The 17,077-nt window shown below is 43.4% G+C and overlaps 1 protein-coding gene across 1 annotated transcript in view; it reads left to right on the top strand.

The window, feature by feature from the left end:
- ABH1 (ARM repeat superfamily protein) overlaps positions 1 to 17,077 on the top strand; it is a 154,322-nt gene that overhangs the window by 69,613 nt on the left and 67,632 nt on the right. The window contains exon 8 of the mRNA XM_087676835.1: positions 54 to 120. Coding sequence (XP_087532961.1) covers positions 54 to 120 — 67 coding nt within the window. The remainder of the gene's footprint in view (positions 1 to 53; positions 121 to 17,077) is intronic.

Genomic DNA, 17,077 nt, shown 5'->3' with positions numbered 1-17,077 from the left:
AGGGTTTTGGAGGAATCTGGAGATTTCACAATCTTATAATCCAAATGTTGCAGGACTATTTGGAAGAATTATGGAAGCGAATTGCTGTCTGCCGTGAAAATGGCTGGAAACTTGAGAGTGGTATTATGAGCTTTTTACCGAGTGCTTTACTTTCTACTTTTTTCCCCCCTTAATCCATGTTTACAATGCGTTAAGAGAGGTGCAAATAGAAAATGGGGAAAAACTTAATATTACATTCAAAAGGCAGGCATTGGAATGCACGTCATTGTTTTTGACTGAACTATGTCCTCAACCAAAAGCCTTACCAGAATAAGAGGTTTTGTTTTTGAACGAAACTGACCAAAAGGGAATGCTCACCACAAAATTGTTTAAAGGACTCTGCAATTTTCTGCAGCACAAGCATTTTGCACATGGTTGAATTATGTAACAACGATGTCTTTGGCAATTGTTGCAGCTTTCCTGGCAGATGAATCCTGGGTTTTTAAAAAGATATCAGAGTGCTGGTGAATCCAGTAGTAGGTCAGACTCGATATACAGCACTCTATGCATTGGTTAAGTAGGCTCCAGTAACTGAAGACTCTAGCCCTTACGATCTTTAATCTGGAACTAAACTCGAACATGATATCCTGATAGACTAGAGCCTGCCGAATCACTGCAGGCCTTTTATAGTTGGTACTCGGCCATTTTGTCTCAGCACCCCTTTTATAGCTGTGTGTACTCAACACTGAGCCTTTAGTGGGCCCTGGGGTACGCTAGCTGCCATTCTTGCTAATCAAAATCTCATGTGTGTTTACACACACAGTAACCTTGACTTTCTTGTGATTTCAGTCTTATCTTTCTTGTCGTTTTGGCTTCCATGTATAATGTTGTATATGTTGGCCAATCCTAACCATATTGTAGTGCTTGTCGTTTTGGCTTCCATGTATAATGTTGTATATGTTGGCCAATCGCAACCATATTGTAGTGCAGTAACACCTATTGCCCAACAAATGGAATTTGTGTCTTCTTGTCCTTGCTTATCTAGCCACGTCATAATTGAAGTCACAATTTAAAGCTGTTTTGTCTGCCAACTATACAAGTCTTGGAACTCGTAGGCTAAAATTTAAATACATTTCTTTTATTTGTTCTAAAAATTTCCTTTTGGTACCTAGTCATGGATGCACTTGCATGTGCACATACACAAAGCTTATAACCTGAATTTCCTAATAAAAGAATACTTGACATTTTTGCATATAAGTGAGAGGCATAGTCGGGGGTGATAGGTGGAGGGGGATGGTGAGAAGTAGGCACGGGTAATGGAAAACCTGGATAGCATTAAAAAATATGCAATATACTTCAAAAATAGCCAAATTTAAACCTTAAACTTTGGACTTAAGAATGCGCATCATCAAAGCACCACATTGCAAACAACAATGCATAAAACTACTACATTGAATGCGGAAATCCCATATGACAAAGGTGTCGGTAACACATTAATAGCACGATACAAATTATAGCCCAAGGGCAAGCTGAACAGTAAATAGTAGTGTCTAATAAGCTGTAGGCAATACGGAGTACAGTTGTCATGGCTCATGCAACAAGTCATCATCCATGATCAATGATTGCAAAACACTGATTACAAAAGCAAGAGCATTCTAGCTTCAGTATTTGATTTGTTTTTCTGTTGCTGAATTTTTATTTTTGAAGATTAAGTGCTTGCAAATGAAACTTCACTACCCTTTGGTTCAGTTGAAGGCAGGGTTTAGCTTTCAAACACTACATGCACACACTCTCAATACCCAGTACTACTGTAGCCACAGCTTGGGGCTGGAAGAGCTATTTGCTTTTCGCTACTTGTTGGAGAACTGGGTGCAACAGTCCATTGGTTGGATTGGACAGCAATTAAACTAAATCAGGTGTAATACGGTCTACTTCAAATTAGTACAAGGGACTGACTGGAGTGCTTGGCAGGTTAAGGCAACATCATGCTAAGTGCACTAATATATCCAATATGACAAAGTTAAAAATGACAAAAACAAATTAGAATGTCAAATCAAATGGGCTTTGATTATTTAAATGATTTTATGTTTTAAAGTTTCAACACTCTGAAGTTAAAAGAGGTTATAATTTAAAATTGGGGATGGGTACCATTTAATGTCATTTTAATGAGGGCAGGGCCAATGGGTTACACAACTTTAATTTGCATGTGGAGGCTGAGGCCTATTGAAAATGGAAAATTGCCAAATGTCAAGTTTGGGTTAGTTTTGGGCTGCATGCAAGTGTATCTTACAGATTGGGCTCTCTTTCTCCTGTTCTGGGTGTGGGGAAGATGAGGGTGGAGAATTGAGTGGTGGGCTGAGATAGAGTAGCTATGCTATGAGAGACAACATAGAGACCTGATCTACATCACTTTCTAGGGCTGGAACAGCAGGGCGATTCTCATGGGAAGGTTAGAGAATTTTCTCTAATTGCTCATCTCTTCTCCCTCAGTAGATCTGAATTTTCTCAGCCCTAATTTGTTGTTAGAGACCTAATTTTAGTAGAAATTATGATTTACTAGCCTATCTTGAGAAGTGTGCCATCAAATCTCAGCCATGTAACAAAGGGATTGATTGAAACTCTAAGAAATCACAATAGATCTGAGAAGGATTGTTCATCTATGGCTAGGGTGATTGTCATGCTAGTATAGAAGACCCATTTTGTGCTTGTATGTGCTTGAATGAAGGGGAAAATTTGGGGAATTTGATGTTTGTAATTGTTTTAGGGCTGAAATGCAAAATTTTCTCTCTCATGTTTCTCTCTCATCTAGATTTAATGCATTTGTCATTTGGTGAAGAAAAGTGAAAATTTGAGCCTCAGAGGTGCACCTAATTGTTTTGTGGTTGTTGATTTGCTGATCTTAGTGTATAATCAAGGAAGATTATGGTTTGCATTGTTGCATTGGAATTGTCGGTGATCTTCAATAGGACACTGGGGTACTTTTTACTCTCCATACAAGAGGTTTTTTTCCCCAGATTTATTCCCTTTATTTTACGTGCCTATGTTACATAGTTTTGGGCACTTATCGTGTTCCACAGACTTTGGGTGTGAACACTCTCTTACAACCCTAAGGTTTAAGGGTTATACTTTGTACTTTTACTACACACTTCTGATTATTGCATTGGGTGTCATGCTCTCACACTCTACTCTGTCTACTCAACTCTCAGCTGAGCTTTGATCTCTTCCTGTTCCCACAGTTGGTATCAGAGTAGTACTCTGCTCCAACTCAGCTTCTTGGTCATCACCAGTGAGCCACCAGCTCGTAGCTCCAAAAGTCTTGGCATTGGCATTCAGCAATAGGTGTCAGCGGCCAATCTGCTCTGCTAGGTAGTAACAGATATGCCCCCCAGCGTCTCTTCAATAAGAGCCACCTTGCTCCTGCTTAGTCAGCTTAGCGCCCTGTCAAAAGGCGCCACTAAGTCAGCCAACGCTGTGTTTGTGTTGGGTCCTTGCGCTTGCCTGCCCTTGCGCCTCGACTGCTCTTCCTGCCTGCGACCTGAGCGCCGCCCGTGACTTGCGCTCGCTTGCTCTAGAGTTGCTTGCTACTAGCATAGCCACCCCAGCCTCGACCTACTCCAGTCCACGCCACTTGCGACCTGCTCGTCAACTGTGAACTGTGCCTACCTGTTCCAGACCACCGCGAGTCCCCAGTGTGCCACTAACACAGGCCGTCACCTCCACATTGACCTCCAACTGCTACCTGCCACCTCAGAATTGGATGTAAAAAGTTTTTAATGCGGTGGTTGCACCCTCATCAGCTGCGTTTCTTTATCTAGCTGTCATTGAGGACTCTACACCGAATGCTTCTGATGCTGCGATGACAGCTCGCCAGGCTCGAGAGTGGATCGTAGACAGTGGTGCCTCCCGGCACATGACTCCTTCATCAGATGGTATTGCCTAGTTGCGACCTTCGCATGGGCAGATTCTCATTGGAGATAGCTCTTCGGTGTCTATTGCAGGACGGGGTGAGATGCAGCTTATTCCAGATGGACGCGGCGATACCCATACCTCAGAGGTCTTACATGTGCTAGGCTTAGGGTATCATCTACTTTCGGTTCATAAGATTTGTTCCCTTGGACTTCTAGTGGAGTTTGACAGTGATTCGGTGCGAGTCCTTGATCATGGGTCAAGGAAGGTTCTCTCATCAGGATATGAGGAGAACGGCATCTACAAACTGAAGTCTTCTACCTCCCTCTCTACTCTTCTTCTTACCTCTCAGACACAGTCAGAGCTTTGACATGCTCGGTTTGGTCACCTTAACTATGATTATCTTCGGACGACGTCACGTGGACAGCTTGTTGGAGGGTTGCCGGACATAGTGGTGAGCCAGCAGCCATGCGTCTCCTGCATTCGTGGGAAGCAGCATAGGGATGCCATTTCCCACAAAGCTTCGCGGCGGTCTATTTCACCGATGGAGCTTGTATCTACGGATCTTTGTGGCCCTATGACGAACGAGTCCCTGATAGGGAGCTCGTACTTCATGTTGATCGCAGATGACTACAGCAGGATGACATGGGCCTATTTCTTGGCGTTGAAGTCAGAAGCTTTCTCCCACTTCAAGGATTGGCTTCTCTTTGAGGAGAACCGATCAGGCCGAAGATTGAAGACCTTGCCATCCGACAAGGGTGGTGAATTTGTTTCTAATGAGTTTGCTCGTTTTTGTGCAGATAAAGGTATTCGCCAGGAGTTTGCTAATACCAACACTCCTCAAGAAAATGGCATTCTTGAACGGAAGAACCGAAGTGTGATCGAGATGGCGCGCACCATGATGGAGCATCGACAAACACCTCAGTTTCTGTGGGCCGAGGCTGTGGCTACTGCAGTCCACATCCTTAACCGATCCCCCACTTCGGCCGTTGATGGGATGACACCTTTTGAGGCTTACTTTGGGACTAAGCCCGATGTTTCTTATTTTAGGGTTTTTGGGTGTGATGCCTATGTTCACATTCCCAAGGCTCATCGTGATAAATTTGAAGCAGCTTCCCGAAGACAGGTATTTGTTAGCTACAGCTCCCAATCCCAGGGCTATCATTTGTATGATCCCGTCAAGCGGGATGTGTACACCAGTCGAGATGTGCGGTTTGTGGAGGTTCTAGCCATAGCAGTGGGTGAGGAGCATCCCGTTCTTGGAGATCCAGGGGAGACTTGGGCTCCCGCGACAGTTCCTTTGGAGCCCGCGCCTTTTGATTCAGATTCTATTTCTGATACAGAGTCTACTGTTCAACCGGTCACCCCTGAGGAGTTACCACCGGAGGATATCCCAGAGTCTTCAGCTGATGGACAGAGACGAGGAGAGGTCCGGCCTCCTCCTCGTTGGGCCCGTGACACACTCCGTGATTCAAGGATCGAGGGGGTCCCTGAGGAGTGGGGACTGCAAGATGGTCCGCGGCGGTCACGGAGGCACCAGGCACATTCTTCGGAGCTTGTTTGCTCTAACTATTGTTTGATGACCCGTGTTATGCAGAATCGAGAGCCCACCTTCGTGAAGGAGGCTTTACAGTCCGCACCATGGAAGAACACTATGGAAGCGGAGTTGGAGGCTATTGAGAGGAATGGCACTTGGTCACTCGTACCTCACCCCCCGAATAAGAAGGTGATTGGCATCAAATGGGTCTTCAAGACCAAGTACCTTGGTGATGGTTCTTATTGAGAGGAATGGCACTTGGTTACTCATGCCTCGCCCCCCGAATAAGAAGGTGATTGGCGTCAAATGGGTCTTCAAGACCAAGTACCTTAGTGATGGTTCTTTGGACAAGCACAAGACTTGCCTTGTTGCTAAAGGTTTTGCACAGCGCCTAGGGATTGATTGTCATGACACTTTTGCCCCCACTGCTCGTATGGCGACTATTCGAGCTGTTCTTGCCTTGGCTAGCCATAGGAGATGGCCTGTCTACCAGTTGGATGTGAAGTCCGCCTTCCTCAATGGTGATTTGAAGGAGGAGATCTATGTCGAGCAGCCTCCTAGCTTTGGATCTTCAGATGGGAAAGTCTACAAGTTGAAGAAGGCCTTGTATGGCCTCAAGCAGGCTCCGCGTGCATGGAATGAGAAGATTGATTCGTTCCTTCAGTCACAGTTGGGATATCGGCGTTCCAAGGCCAATCCGCAACCTTTATATACACACTTCCGAGGCTGGTTGTGTGCCTTTTGTGTTGTATGTTGATGATTTGATTGTCACAGGTGATCATGCACAGAAGGTCAAAGAGACGAAGGCAGCTTTACATCGGACGTTCGAGATGACGGACTTGGGTCTACTCTATTTCTTTTTGGGCCATGAGATTTATTAGTCTTAGAGGGGGATCTTCATCTCTTAGCAGAGATATGTATAGGAGCTCTTGGTTTCTTTTGCGGTGGAGGATTGTCGGACTCTTTCTACTCCTATGGATTCGAACTGGAAGGCCACTTCCCATTCAGCTTCTCCCATGGCGGATGCTTCCCACTATCGTCAATTGATTGGATCATTGATTTGGCTCCTCAACACTCGTGTTGATCTGTGTTTTGCTGTTGGGCTCTTGGCAAGGTTCATGAGTGAACCTCAAACGGTGCATTGGCAGGCTGCCCAGAGGATACTTCGGTATTTGAGGGGGACGTCTGATTTAGGGATTCACTATCCAGCCGGCACAGGTGGTTCAGATCTTGTACTTGCAGGTTGGAGCGACTCGGATTGGGCCGGTGATGTGGACCACAGGCGGCCTATTACAGGTTACTGTTTTACCTTGGGTGCAGGTGTTATCTCATGGAGTAGCAAGAAGCAGCCCACGGTAGCCCTTTCGTCTACTGAGGCGGAATATCGGGCCGCGTCTTCCACCACATGTGAGGCTATGTGGCTTCAGAGATTGTTGGAGGAGCTTGGCTGCCCCCAGACTCATCCCACTTTGCTGCAATGCGACAATGAGAGTTGCATTGCTTTGGCACGGAATTCTGTTTTTCATGCCCGGATGAAGCACATAGAGATCCAGTACCGCGTTATCAGAGAGAAGCTTCTGGATGAGACCATCATTGTGGAGTACTGCAAGATGGAGGACAATCTTGCAAATTTGTTTACAAAGGCGCTTCCCCAAGCTCTACTTCGGAGACATGCCAGATCCCTCAGGCTTTTGCCCTGCCCAGGCTCTGAGAGGGGGTGTTAGAGATTAGTCACCCTAGTCGGACTGCACAGTCCACAGTCCAGTCAGACTGCCACGTGGCAGTCCGACCTGCTTCCGTATAGTCGGCTGCATTTAATGCAGCTGACAGGCAGTTATTTGGCCCCCAGATTTTGGCTATTTATAGCCGAGTTTTCAGCAGTCTACACACATTCTTCTGCTCGCAGATTACAGGCTGGTGGCTCGCGCAGATTCCGTCTCTGTTCGCAGATTTCAGACAGGAGATCGTGCAGACTGCAGCGGACTTCGAGGTGAACAGCAGGTTGCATCGTCGAGGTGGAGACACGCAGTCCAGTGCACTGCGCCCGTGTATATATTTGCATATCTTTGTATACAGCACACTTTATACAGCAAATCTTCATCTTCCACTGTCTCTTTCTCTCTCTTCTCTCTGCGTTCTCTCTCTCTCAGTCCTACGCTTCCGCACCGCTGCACTCTGACAATTACAGCAAATAATTTGCTGTAATTACAAAATTAAAGCACTCTGTCAAAACTGTCTAAAATGCACGCAGTCCTAGGTGCAATAAATGCTCAGCATCACTGTAGATGCAAAAGCCCCAAAATTTCTTGTACCAAAATGCTCAAAATCAGTCTATTTCAGACTGGAGCTATACTACATGTACCAATGTCGGCTCAATACCCAAAAGCCCCAAATTTCTTGGCTGACTTGCCAAGAAATTCCTACAGTAATCATGTCCTAGACACGTATTGAAGTTGATAGTGTCTACCCAAGCAAAAGCCCCTCGTCAAGGATTAAAATTTGTCCAGAATCCTTCGTGTCCTTCTTGTCTTTGTCAGGGCAATTCTTCTTCCAATGGCCGGTCTTTCCACAAATATGGCATGTGGAGTCTTTGTCCTTGTCATTGTCCTTCTTTGACTTGTTATCCCCCTTCTTCTTCTTTTGGTCCTTCCCCTTCTTCTGAGAGGCTTGACCTGTTAGTGCCTCCGACTTGGAAGCATTCTGTCCCTTCAGTTGTTCCTCTTGGTTCAAGACCATAGGAACCAACTCTTCCCACCGAAGAGTGGACTCTTGCCCCGAAGCAATAAGGGCAGAGTAGAAAGCACCGAATCGTGGCTGCAACTGGGACAAGAGTGTGATCGCCATGTCTTCGGAGGAAATCGGCTTCCCCGCATTATGAACCCGCATCTGAAGCTGTCTAAGCTTGTTGATGTGCTCCCGCAACGAAGAAGACTTGTTCACGGACAAGGTCCGCATCTGCACCTCCAAAGAAACCCGCTTCATAAGGGTCATCCGGTTATACATATGATCAAGCTCCAGCCATATCTCCAGAGCCACTGTCAAGTGCTCGATGTGAGCTATCACGGCTGTAGTACAATACAGAAAAAGAAAGGAACAAATCCGGGCATTTGGTTTGTCCCAATGAGACTGTGCCTTGGCCAACTCCGCACGAGCATCGGAAGAGAGTTTGGACTCATCTCTCACCGAGGGGCGGTCGATCTCCTCGTGTACAAGCTCCGCCAAATCGTAGGACTCAAGATGGCCAACATCATCACGCGCCAGATATGGTAATTGTCACCATCGAGCTTCTGATCTGCGGGAAGAGCCGGTAAGATAGGCACCTTCCGGTCCATGATCGTTTGGAACTCCAAGTCAATCTCTGTAGACATCTTCACCTGTAATGCCTTTACAAACGCAAAAGTAGCCTCCTCTGACTGTGAAAACGCAGCCTGCTAGGGCTCTTCCGCGTCCCGAAACTTCTTCACCTGCCGGAGGCGATGAAAAAGCAAAACCTGCACTTGAAAGCTGAAAACTCAAACTTTCTCCTCGTCAAACAGCAGAAAACAGCAGCAAATCCACCACCTGGACTCCTTTCCCGTGCGCCCACGCTCGCTTTAGCCTTGTTCCGAGGCGCAGTCCTCTTGCCTGCCCTCAAACGCTGAAAAACGCAGCCTTGTGTCGCGATAGAAACTCCTCTTGAGGTTGGTTCTGCACTCAGTCAACCCTTCTACACTGCTCTGATACCATGTCAAAGTGCAGCAGTGCGGAAGCGTAGGACTGAGAGAGAGAGAACGTAGAGAGAAGAGAGAAAGAGACAGTGGAAGATGAAGATCTGCTGTATAAAGTGTGCTGTATACAAAGATATGCAGATATATACACGGGCGCAGTGCGCTGGACTGCGTGTCTCCACCTCGACGATGCAACCTGCTGCTCACCTCGAAGTCCGCTGCAGTCTACATGATCTCCTGTCTCAAATCTGCGAACAGAGACAGAATCTGCGCGAGCCACCAGCGTGTAATCTGCGAGCAGAAGAATGTGTGTAGACCGCTGAAAACTCGGCTATAAATAGTCAAAATCTGGGCGCCAAATAACTGCCTGTCAGCTGTATTAAATGCAACCGATTGTGCGGAAGCAGGTCGGACTGCCACGTGGCAGTCCGACTGTACAGTCCGACTAGACTGTGGACTGTGGAGTCCGACCAGGGGGGACTGATCTCTAACAGTAATTTTTGGAAGTTCTAAGATTTCTAGGTTGGTCTAGCTTGGGACATTACTCTTTTGCTCTCTGATCAGCATTGTTTATCATGGCAAATTAGGGAGGTGATGTATTTACTTACGTATCCAAGGAGGATAGGTTCGATGGTAGCAACGATTTACTCTGGTCCTTCATGATGAAGAATGTGCTAATTACAAAGAATCTTTGGGATTATATCAGCAGTGAAGTTGGGCTCGGAGTTGTGGCTCTTGCTACTCCTCCTCCAGGAGGACGTGGACAACGGGCAACTTAGCTTATTCAACCTACTCCAACTCAACCACTTCCCTAGAGATTAGTAGCACAAAAGACATAGGATACATGGGATGCATAGGCTTTGTTGTTGATTGCATTGGCAGTTCAGCGGTCTATTATCCCTCACATTTGGTTTGCAACTTCTTCATGAGAAGCTTGACTGACCTTGGAGCAGATGTTTGCTGGAAAGAATGAGACCCACATCTCTTTCTTAAAGAAAGAGCTTGAGACAGTGAAGATGGATGAGGGTGATTCTATACAGGATCACCTAAATAAAATTCAGGACTTGTGTGAGTAGCTTATGAATGTTGATGAGTATTACTCAGATGCACAAATGATATCTACGACCTTGAATTCATTGCCGCCCTTGTACTTGGCCTTTCATACGTCCTTGAACCTCACCATGAGGATTGCCCCATAGCCACTTACTTTTCTTCAGTTGGTTAGTTTGCTCTTAGAGGAGGAGCAGGCACGAAAGAACATTGTTGTGGATGTTATAGCCTTTGAGTAGGCTTTTATGGCACGACAGAAGGGCAAGGGAAGCCAAGCAAAGAATGCTTTGCAGAGCTTTGGGACTTTAGGCACTTCACAGGGCAATAAGAAACAAGAGGGCACGTAAGCCAAGAAGGGTAAGTGCCACTATTGGAAGAAGCTAGGCCACCACATCACTGAGTGTAGAAAGCGTATAGCGCCAAGGAGGAGTCAGGGATGTCTGTTTTATGATGCACCTTTCACTGCTACGGAGTCAACATCCTTTGTTGGAGATAGAGACTATTGTTTTTACACATGCAATTATGACTCTTTTTGGGTTGATTGAGCATTTAGCTCTACTGAGTATGTAGGCGCATGGTTTTTTGATAGTGGTGCATCCAGGCACATCACATCTCGCAGAGATTTGTTTGCTTCTGTTACTGCAGCCCCGGTTGGCAAGTCTGTACAGTGTACCAACAATGCATCATACCCTGTTAGAGGTATTGGGGAGATTGTGTTGACAGCCATTGATGGCTCTTTTCTCCGCTTACAGGATGACTTGTTTGTCCCAGGTTCAAAGACGAATTTGTTATTTATTTCTTCTTTGGCATGGTGTGGTTTGCAGGTCACGTTTGATGATGACAGATACATGGTGAGAGATAAGAAAGACATGACTTTGGTTTTGATTGGCACTCTATGTCATGGGTTATATGAGTTGGATGCTCTTTTAGTTGATCAGTAGGCCTATTTAGTGTCCACTCTTACTCCTGCTATGTTACAAGCGGAGTTATGGCATGCTTGCATGGGGCATGTGAACTACGGTAGCTTGATGCTTTTGAAACATGCCCAAATGCTTGATGGTTTACCTCTCTTGGAGAGACCTCTTAAGCACTTATGCGAGGGATGTATTTTTGGAAAAATGCATTAGTTTTCGTTTCCGTGTAATGTTGCTTTTAGAGCCACTGCCAGGCTACAGATTGTGCACTCAGATATATGTGGCTCTATACAGACATAGTCATTGGGTGGCTGTTACTATTTTGCCACTTTTATTGATGACTTTACTTGTTTCTGTTGGGTCTACTCTTTAGTGAAAAAGTTGAAAGTGTATGATGCATTTTTGGCTTTTCTAGCACTTGTTGAAAACCAATCTGGCTGTAGGGTGAAGATTCTCCGTTCGATTGAGGGGGGGGATTACATGTCCTCTATGCTGAATTCCTTTTCGAAGCAAAAGGGCATTGTTCATCAGTACACTACTGCTTATACTCCACAGCAGAATGGGATTGGAGAGAGGAAGAATTGGTCACTTGTGGAGATGGCCAGATGTATGCTGAAAGCAAAGAGCTTGCCACACAGTTTTTGGATGGAAGCAATTATGCTTGCTTGCCATGTCTTGAATAGATGCCCCACCAAACCATTAAAGAATATCATGCCTTTTGAGACTTGGAACAGTCGGAAACCTTCTATTGGCATTTTCGTGTTTTTGGGTGTCTTGCATATGCACACATTTCCAAGGTACTCAGAAAGAAGTTGGATAATGAGGTTGTCAAATGCATTTTTGTGGGGTATAGCAGTGAGAGCAAAGGATATAGATTATATGTTCTTGTCTCTAAAAAGGTATTTGTTAGTAGGGATGTAGTTTTTGATGAAAAATCAGAATTATCCCTTGCCGGTTTTGACACATATCAGGCTGCCAGTGATGTATTTGAAGGGCTGCTGCCCATTTCATTTGGTGATTCAGCTGGAGTTTCAGCTAGTGAACTTGATGTTCAACCAGTAGCTCCATTGGGTAATGCAGAAAATCAGCCCATGGCTGATCTGAATATTCAGCAAGGTGCTAAAATTGAAATTCAGCAAATGCTTGTAAATAGTCAAGAGACTAGACAAATGCCTAGATGGTATTTACAGACTATGAAAGATATTCATTTGGACGCTCCTATTGCTGGTTGTACTAGAAGGCAAGTTCGTATGCATGATGGTGCATATACCATGGTGTTTGTTATGGCAGCACATACAGTTGATGATGAGGAGCATGAATGTTTTGAGGATGCATAATATAGTGTGTATTGGATGGTAGCAATGCAAGCTGAGTTTGATTCCATCATAAAGAATCGAACATGGGATTTAGTGTCTTTGCCTATTGGGAAGAAAGCCATTGGAACAAAATGGGTCTATAAGTTGAAAAGGAATGTAGATGGATCCATTGATAAATATAAAGCCAAGCTTGTAGCCAAGGGCTATGCATAGAAGAAAGGCATTGACTATGAGCAGGCATTTGCTGCTACCTCTCGCATGACTACCATTAGGCCTATGGTTGCTTTGGTTGCCCATTATGGATGGACTGTGTATCAGCTACATATAAAGACTGCATTTTTACATGGGGAACTTCATGAAGAAGTATATGTATAATAGGCCATTGGTTTTGCAGTTAAGGGATCTGAACACTTGGGTCTATAAGCTAAAAAAGGCTTTATATGGCTTGAAATAAGCTTCTCGAGCTTGGTATGCAAAGATTGATGCTTTTTTACTCAGCCAAGGTCTCATAAATAGCTCATCAGAGTCTATCCTTTACATATGTAAAGAGGGGGGATCCTTGCTGGTCATTTGTTTGTATGTTGATGATCTTTTGCTTAGAAGGACACATGTTGATCAGATTTCAGCATTCAAACAAAATTTACAGCTAACTTTTGAGATATTAGATTTGGGGCCTTTGCACTATTACTTGGGTATTAAGTTTATTCATGATGGTAGAGGCATTGGTTTATCACAGTTGAGATACATTGGTAAACTTCTTGAGAGGTTTGACTTACAGGATCGCAAACCAGTTTGTACACCACTGGAACCTGGACTGAAGTTGTCATTGCATGATGACAGTGACTTGTTTGATATCCACACATATGCTCCAGCAGTTGGATGCCTTATCTAGCTATGCAACACTAGGCCAGACATACATTTTGCAGTTTCAGCCCTAAGTAGATATATGCATCAGCCACGTATGTGACATTGGCAATTTCAAGCGTGCTTTCTGTTATTTGCAGGGCATTAGGACTCTTGGATTGCTTTATGCCAAGGGGGGACTAGTGCACTTACATGCTTATAGTGATTTTGATTGGGTTGGTGATTATGATTCTCGTCACTCCACTAGTGGCAATTGTTTTTTTCTTGGCTCATCTTGCATTTCTTGGCTTAGCAAGAAATAATCCACTATTGCCATATCGTCATGTGAAGTTGAATACAAGGCAGCTTTCACTACCATAGTTGAATGCGTATGGCTTAGATGCTTGCTAGCTGATCTGGATGTATTTGTCACTGAGCCTACTTCTTTGTTCACTGACAGTCAGAGTGCCATTGCAGTGGCATGGAACCTAGTGATTCATGCACACACAAACACATTGAGATCCGTTATCAATTTGTCAAAGAGAGGCTACATGCCGGAGATATCAACTCTATCTATTGTCCTACCACTAGTAATGTGGCAAACATCTTCACCAAAGCTCTTCCTTGTGACAAATTTGAAGCATTTCGCAATGCTTTAAATTTGATCTTCTTTGGTGGATGATCCTTGTATTTTGATCACTTTTCACTCTAGGGGGGTTTGTTGGGTTTCACTCATGCTTACGCTCACAGAGGAGTGTCGGTGATCTTCAGTAGGACACCAGGGCACTTTTTACTCTTCGTACGAGAGGTTTTTTTTCCCAAATTTATTCCCTTTATTTTATGTGTTTATGTTACTCAGTTTTGGGAACTTATCGTGCTCCACACACTTCGGGTGTGAACACCCTCTTACAACCCTAAGGTTTAAGGGTTGTACTTTGTACTTTCACCACACACTTCAGATTATTGTGTTGGGTGTCGTGCTCTCACACTCTACATTGCCTACTCAATTCTCAGCTGAGCTTCGATCTCTTCCTGTTCTCACAAGAATGAATGTATATATACCTTAGTGATTTAAGAAGCTTGTGGATGTAAATTCAGCAAGCAGACAATATAATTTTTGGATCTACAAGTGGACTGAACAACAAAAAGGGCAATTTGGAGCTTGGTACGGTTTGTCATTTGGGACATGCATACAAGTGTTCTTGATCCAATTTGTGCTCAGGGATGTGCATTGGATCAACATGCAAATTAAACTTGGTGGGTGTTGGTTTCAGAGGATAACTTATTATTCCAAATTTCATTGGAGAATTGGCTCAGTCATTTTTTAGTTGTACAATAAGTGTTTTGAAATGTGAAAAGGACACCCCAAGGGGCATCATTGTTTTGTGGTTAATGGGGTATCGGCTTGTCTCAATTGCTTGAGGTAATCTAGCCCAAAGAAGTAAAGTGTAAAAATTTCTCCATTTATAATATATTTTATGAAATTTTTGCTACTTATAAATTATTGACTTATAAATTATTGTAAATTAGTGCAGTTTAGGGTTCCATCACCCTTTTGTAAAAAGAACGGTTGGTTTCACCCTTTGCTACATGATTCTTGTATGCCAATTGAGAACCCCGATGTGTGGTACCTTGATAGTGGCGCCACTATGTACATTACAATGTAGTTTGTCACTTTAGTTGAGTTTGTCGCTAAAGTTAGTACTATCACATATGTCAATAACTCTTATTATCCTTTCGAAGAAAAATTTGTATTGGTTGCTGCTAATGGTAGTATTTTCACACTTTCATATAATTTATATGTGCTAGAGATTAAAAATAGTTTGTATATTTCCTAAGTTTGGTTCGAGTGTCAAATTTGTGGATCATAGATGTTTTGTTCATGATTTATCATGTTGTGATACAATTGTTGTAGATAAGCTCAAAACTTTTGGGAAATGTGTGGAAGATATGATATATGCAATTGCAGATTTGGGCTGTTTTAAATGCAAAACTTTGGCGCACACATTTTGGGAATCTTAACTTTGCTTGTAGAAGTTTGACATGATATCTTAATTTCCCACTCTTGAGGCACTTGTAAAGCATATTTATGAGGGTTGAATATTGGGTAAAATGCAATAGAAATATTTTTAAAAATATGGTTGAGTGAGAGTTGTTTGCAAAATTGCAGTTTGTAATCTGTGATGTTTGTGGTCAGATGCAAATACTTTGCTCCCTCTTTTTAGTGGTAGGCAGTCAAATGTAGCACCAAATTAGACAATTTCTTAGCCTATGTAGGTGTCTAATGAATCCACATACTAGCACATGTTTCATGTAGATATGAATGATGCACTTATTGATGAGAGAGCATAGATTGAGAAGTTGAGGACTTGCCAAAATTGTTGCTGTAGCCCTTACACAAGAATAGTTGGATGGACCTTTATCTAGTTGTTCTCGTTTTGGTTGTTATAGTATGTCTTACACATTAGATTGCTGTGCATTGGTTATCTAGTACATGTGATGAGGATGAGCTTGTTTCTTTTGAAGACGCACAAAATTTAAAAAACTGAATGGTTGCTATGCAATTTGAGTATGATGCTATTGTGAAGAATGACACTTGTTCTTGTGTGACTTGCCTCATAGCAATAAGGCCATTAGTATTAAGTGGATTTACAAGTTGAAACGTAAGCTTAATGGTAGTGTTGATAGCTTAATGGTAGGGCTAGGCTTGTGGCAAAGGGTTATACTCAGCACAAGGGCATTGAACTTGATGAGACCTTTGCTCCCACTTATCTTATAATGACAGTACGTAGCATTTGTGCATTAGTAGTCGATAATGGTTGGGATGCACATTAGTTGGACATTAAGATTGCACTTTTGAATGCCAATTCGCATGAGGAAACATATGTATTTTGGCCTTGTAGTTTTTTTTCAAAAAGGGCAGGAAAGGTAGTGTATGATCTAAAACAAGCACCACGGGTTAGGTCTGAGAAAATACATGCATACTTGATTGGATGTGGTTTGTAGAATAGTTGAATTGAGAGCACCTTGTATGTGAGACATGAGGGTGATGTGTCTCTAATCATTGTGGTTTATTAGATCATTTTAAGGTTGATAATTTAGCCTTTTATATGTTAGATTTAGGCCTAATGTATCATTATTTAGGCATTTAGTTTAAGTAGTGTAATGAAGGCATTGCTTAATGCCAAATAGTATGCTAAGACACTTTGCAAACATTGGTGTTGCGTACTACAAGCCTATTGCTAATCATATGGAGACATGTTTGAAGTAAAGCCGCATGATGTTAGAGATGGCTTTGATGTTTTTCTCTATGAGTAGGTTAGTGATGCTTAATTTATGTATGCATTATAAGGCTCGACATTCAATTTGTAGTATCACAAGTGAGTAGATTTATGTATAGCCGAGGCACTAACATTTTACAAGCAGTGAAGTATATCTTTCACTATTTGAGTGTCACTCTGTACCTTGGGTTGTTTAATCCCAAGGGGGAATTGTTACCACTGGATGTACATGCTTTTTTGGATTTTGATTCGGCTGGTTGTTACAACACTTGCTTATATACAAGTGGTGTTTGTTTCATGCTTGGAAACTCATGTATGTCGTCGTTGAGCAAGAAGGTATTCCATGCTTGCACTAAATACATTGGGGTGCATTTTCATGATGTCAAGGAAAGACTCTCACAGGAGAGATCAACTTGATCTATGTGCGAATGTAGAACAACCTGGCATATCTTTTCACAGAGGCTTTGCCTTGTGAGAAGTTCAAAGCTTTTTACAAAGCTTTGGGATTGGCTTCCTTGTGTTGATTGATTTTAGTCCACCGGGA

This window comes from Lygodium microphyllum, chromosome 4 (genome assembly GCF_053477565.2).
Source record: "Lygodium microphyllum isolate KBCC chromosome 4, Lygodium_microphyllum_v1.1.10, whole genome shotgun sequence".
NCBI classification, from domain to species: Eukaryota; Viridiplantae; Streptophyta; class Polypodiopsida; order Schizaeales; family Lygodiaceae; genus Lygodium; species Lygodium microphyllum.
Note: the sequence above shows the minus strand (reverse complement) of the source record. Positions and strands in the feature narration are given on the sequence as shown.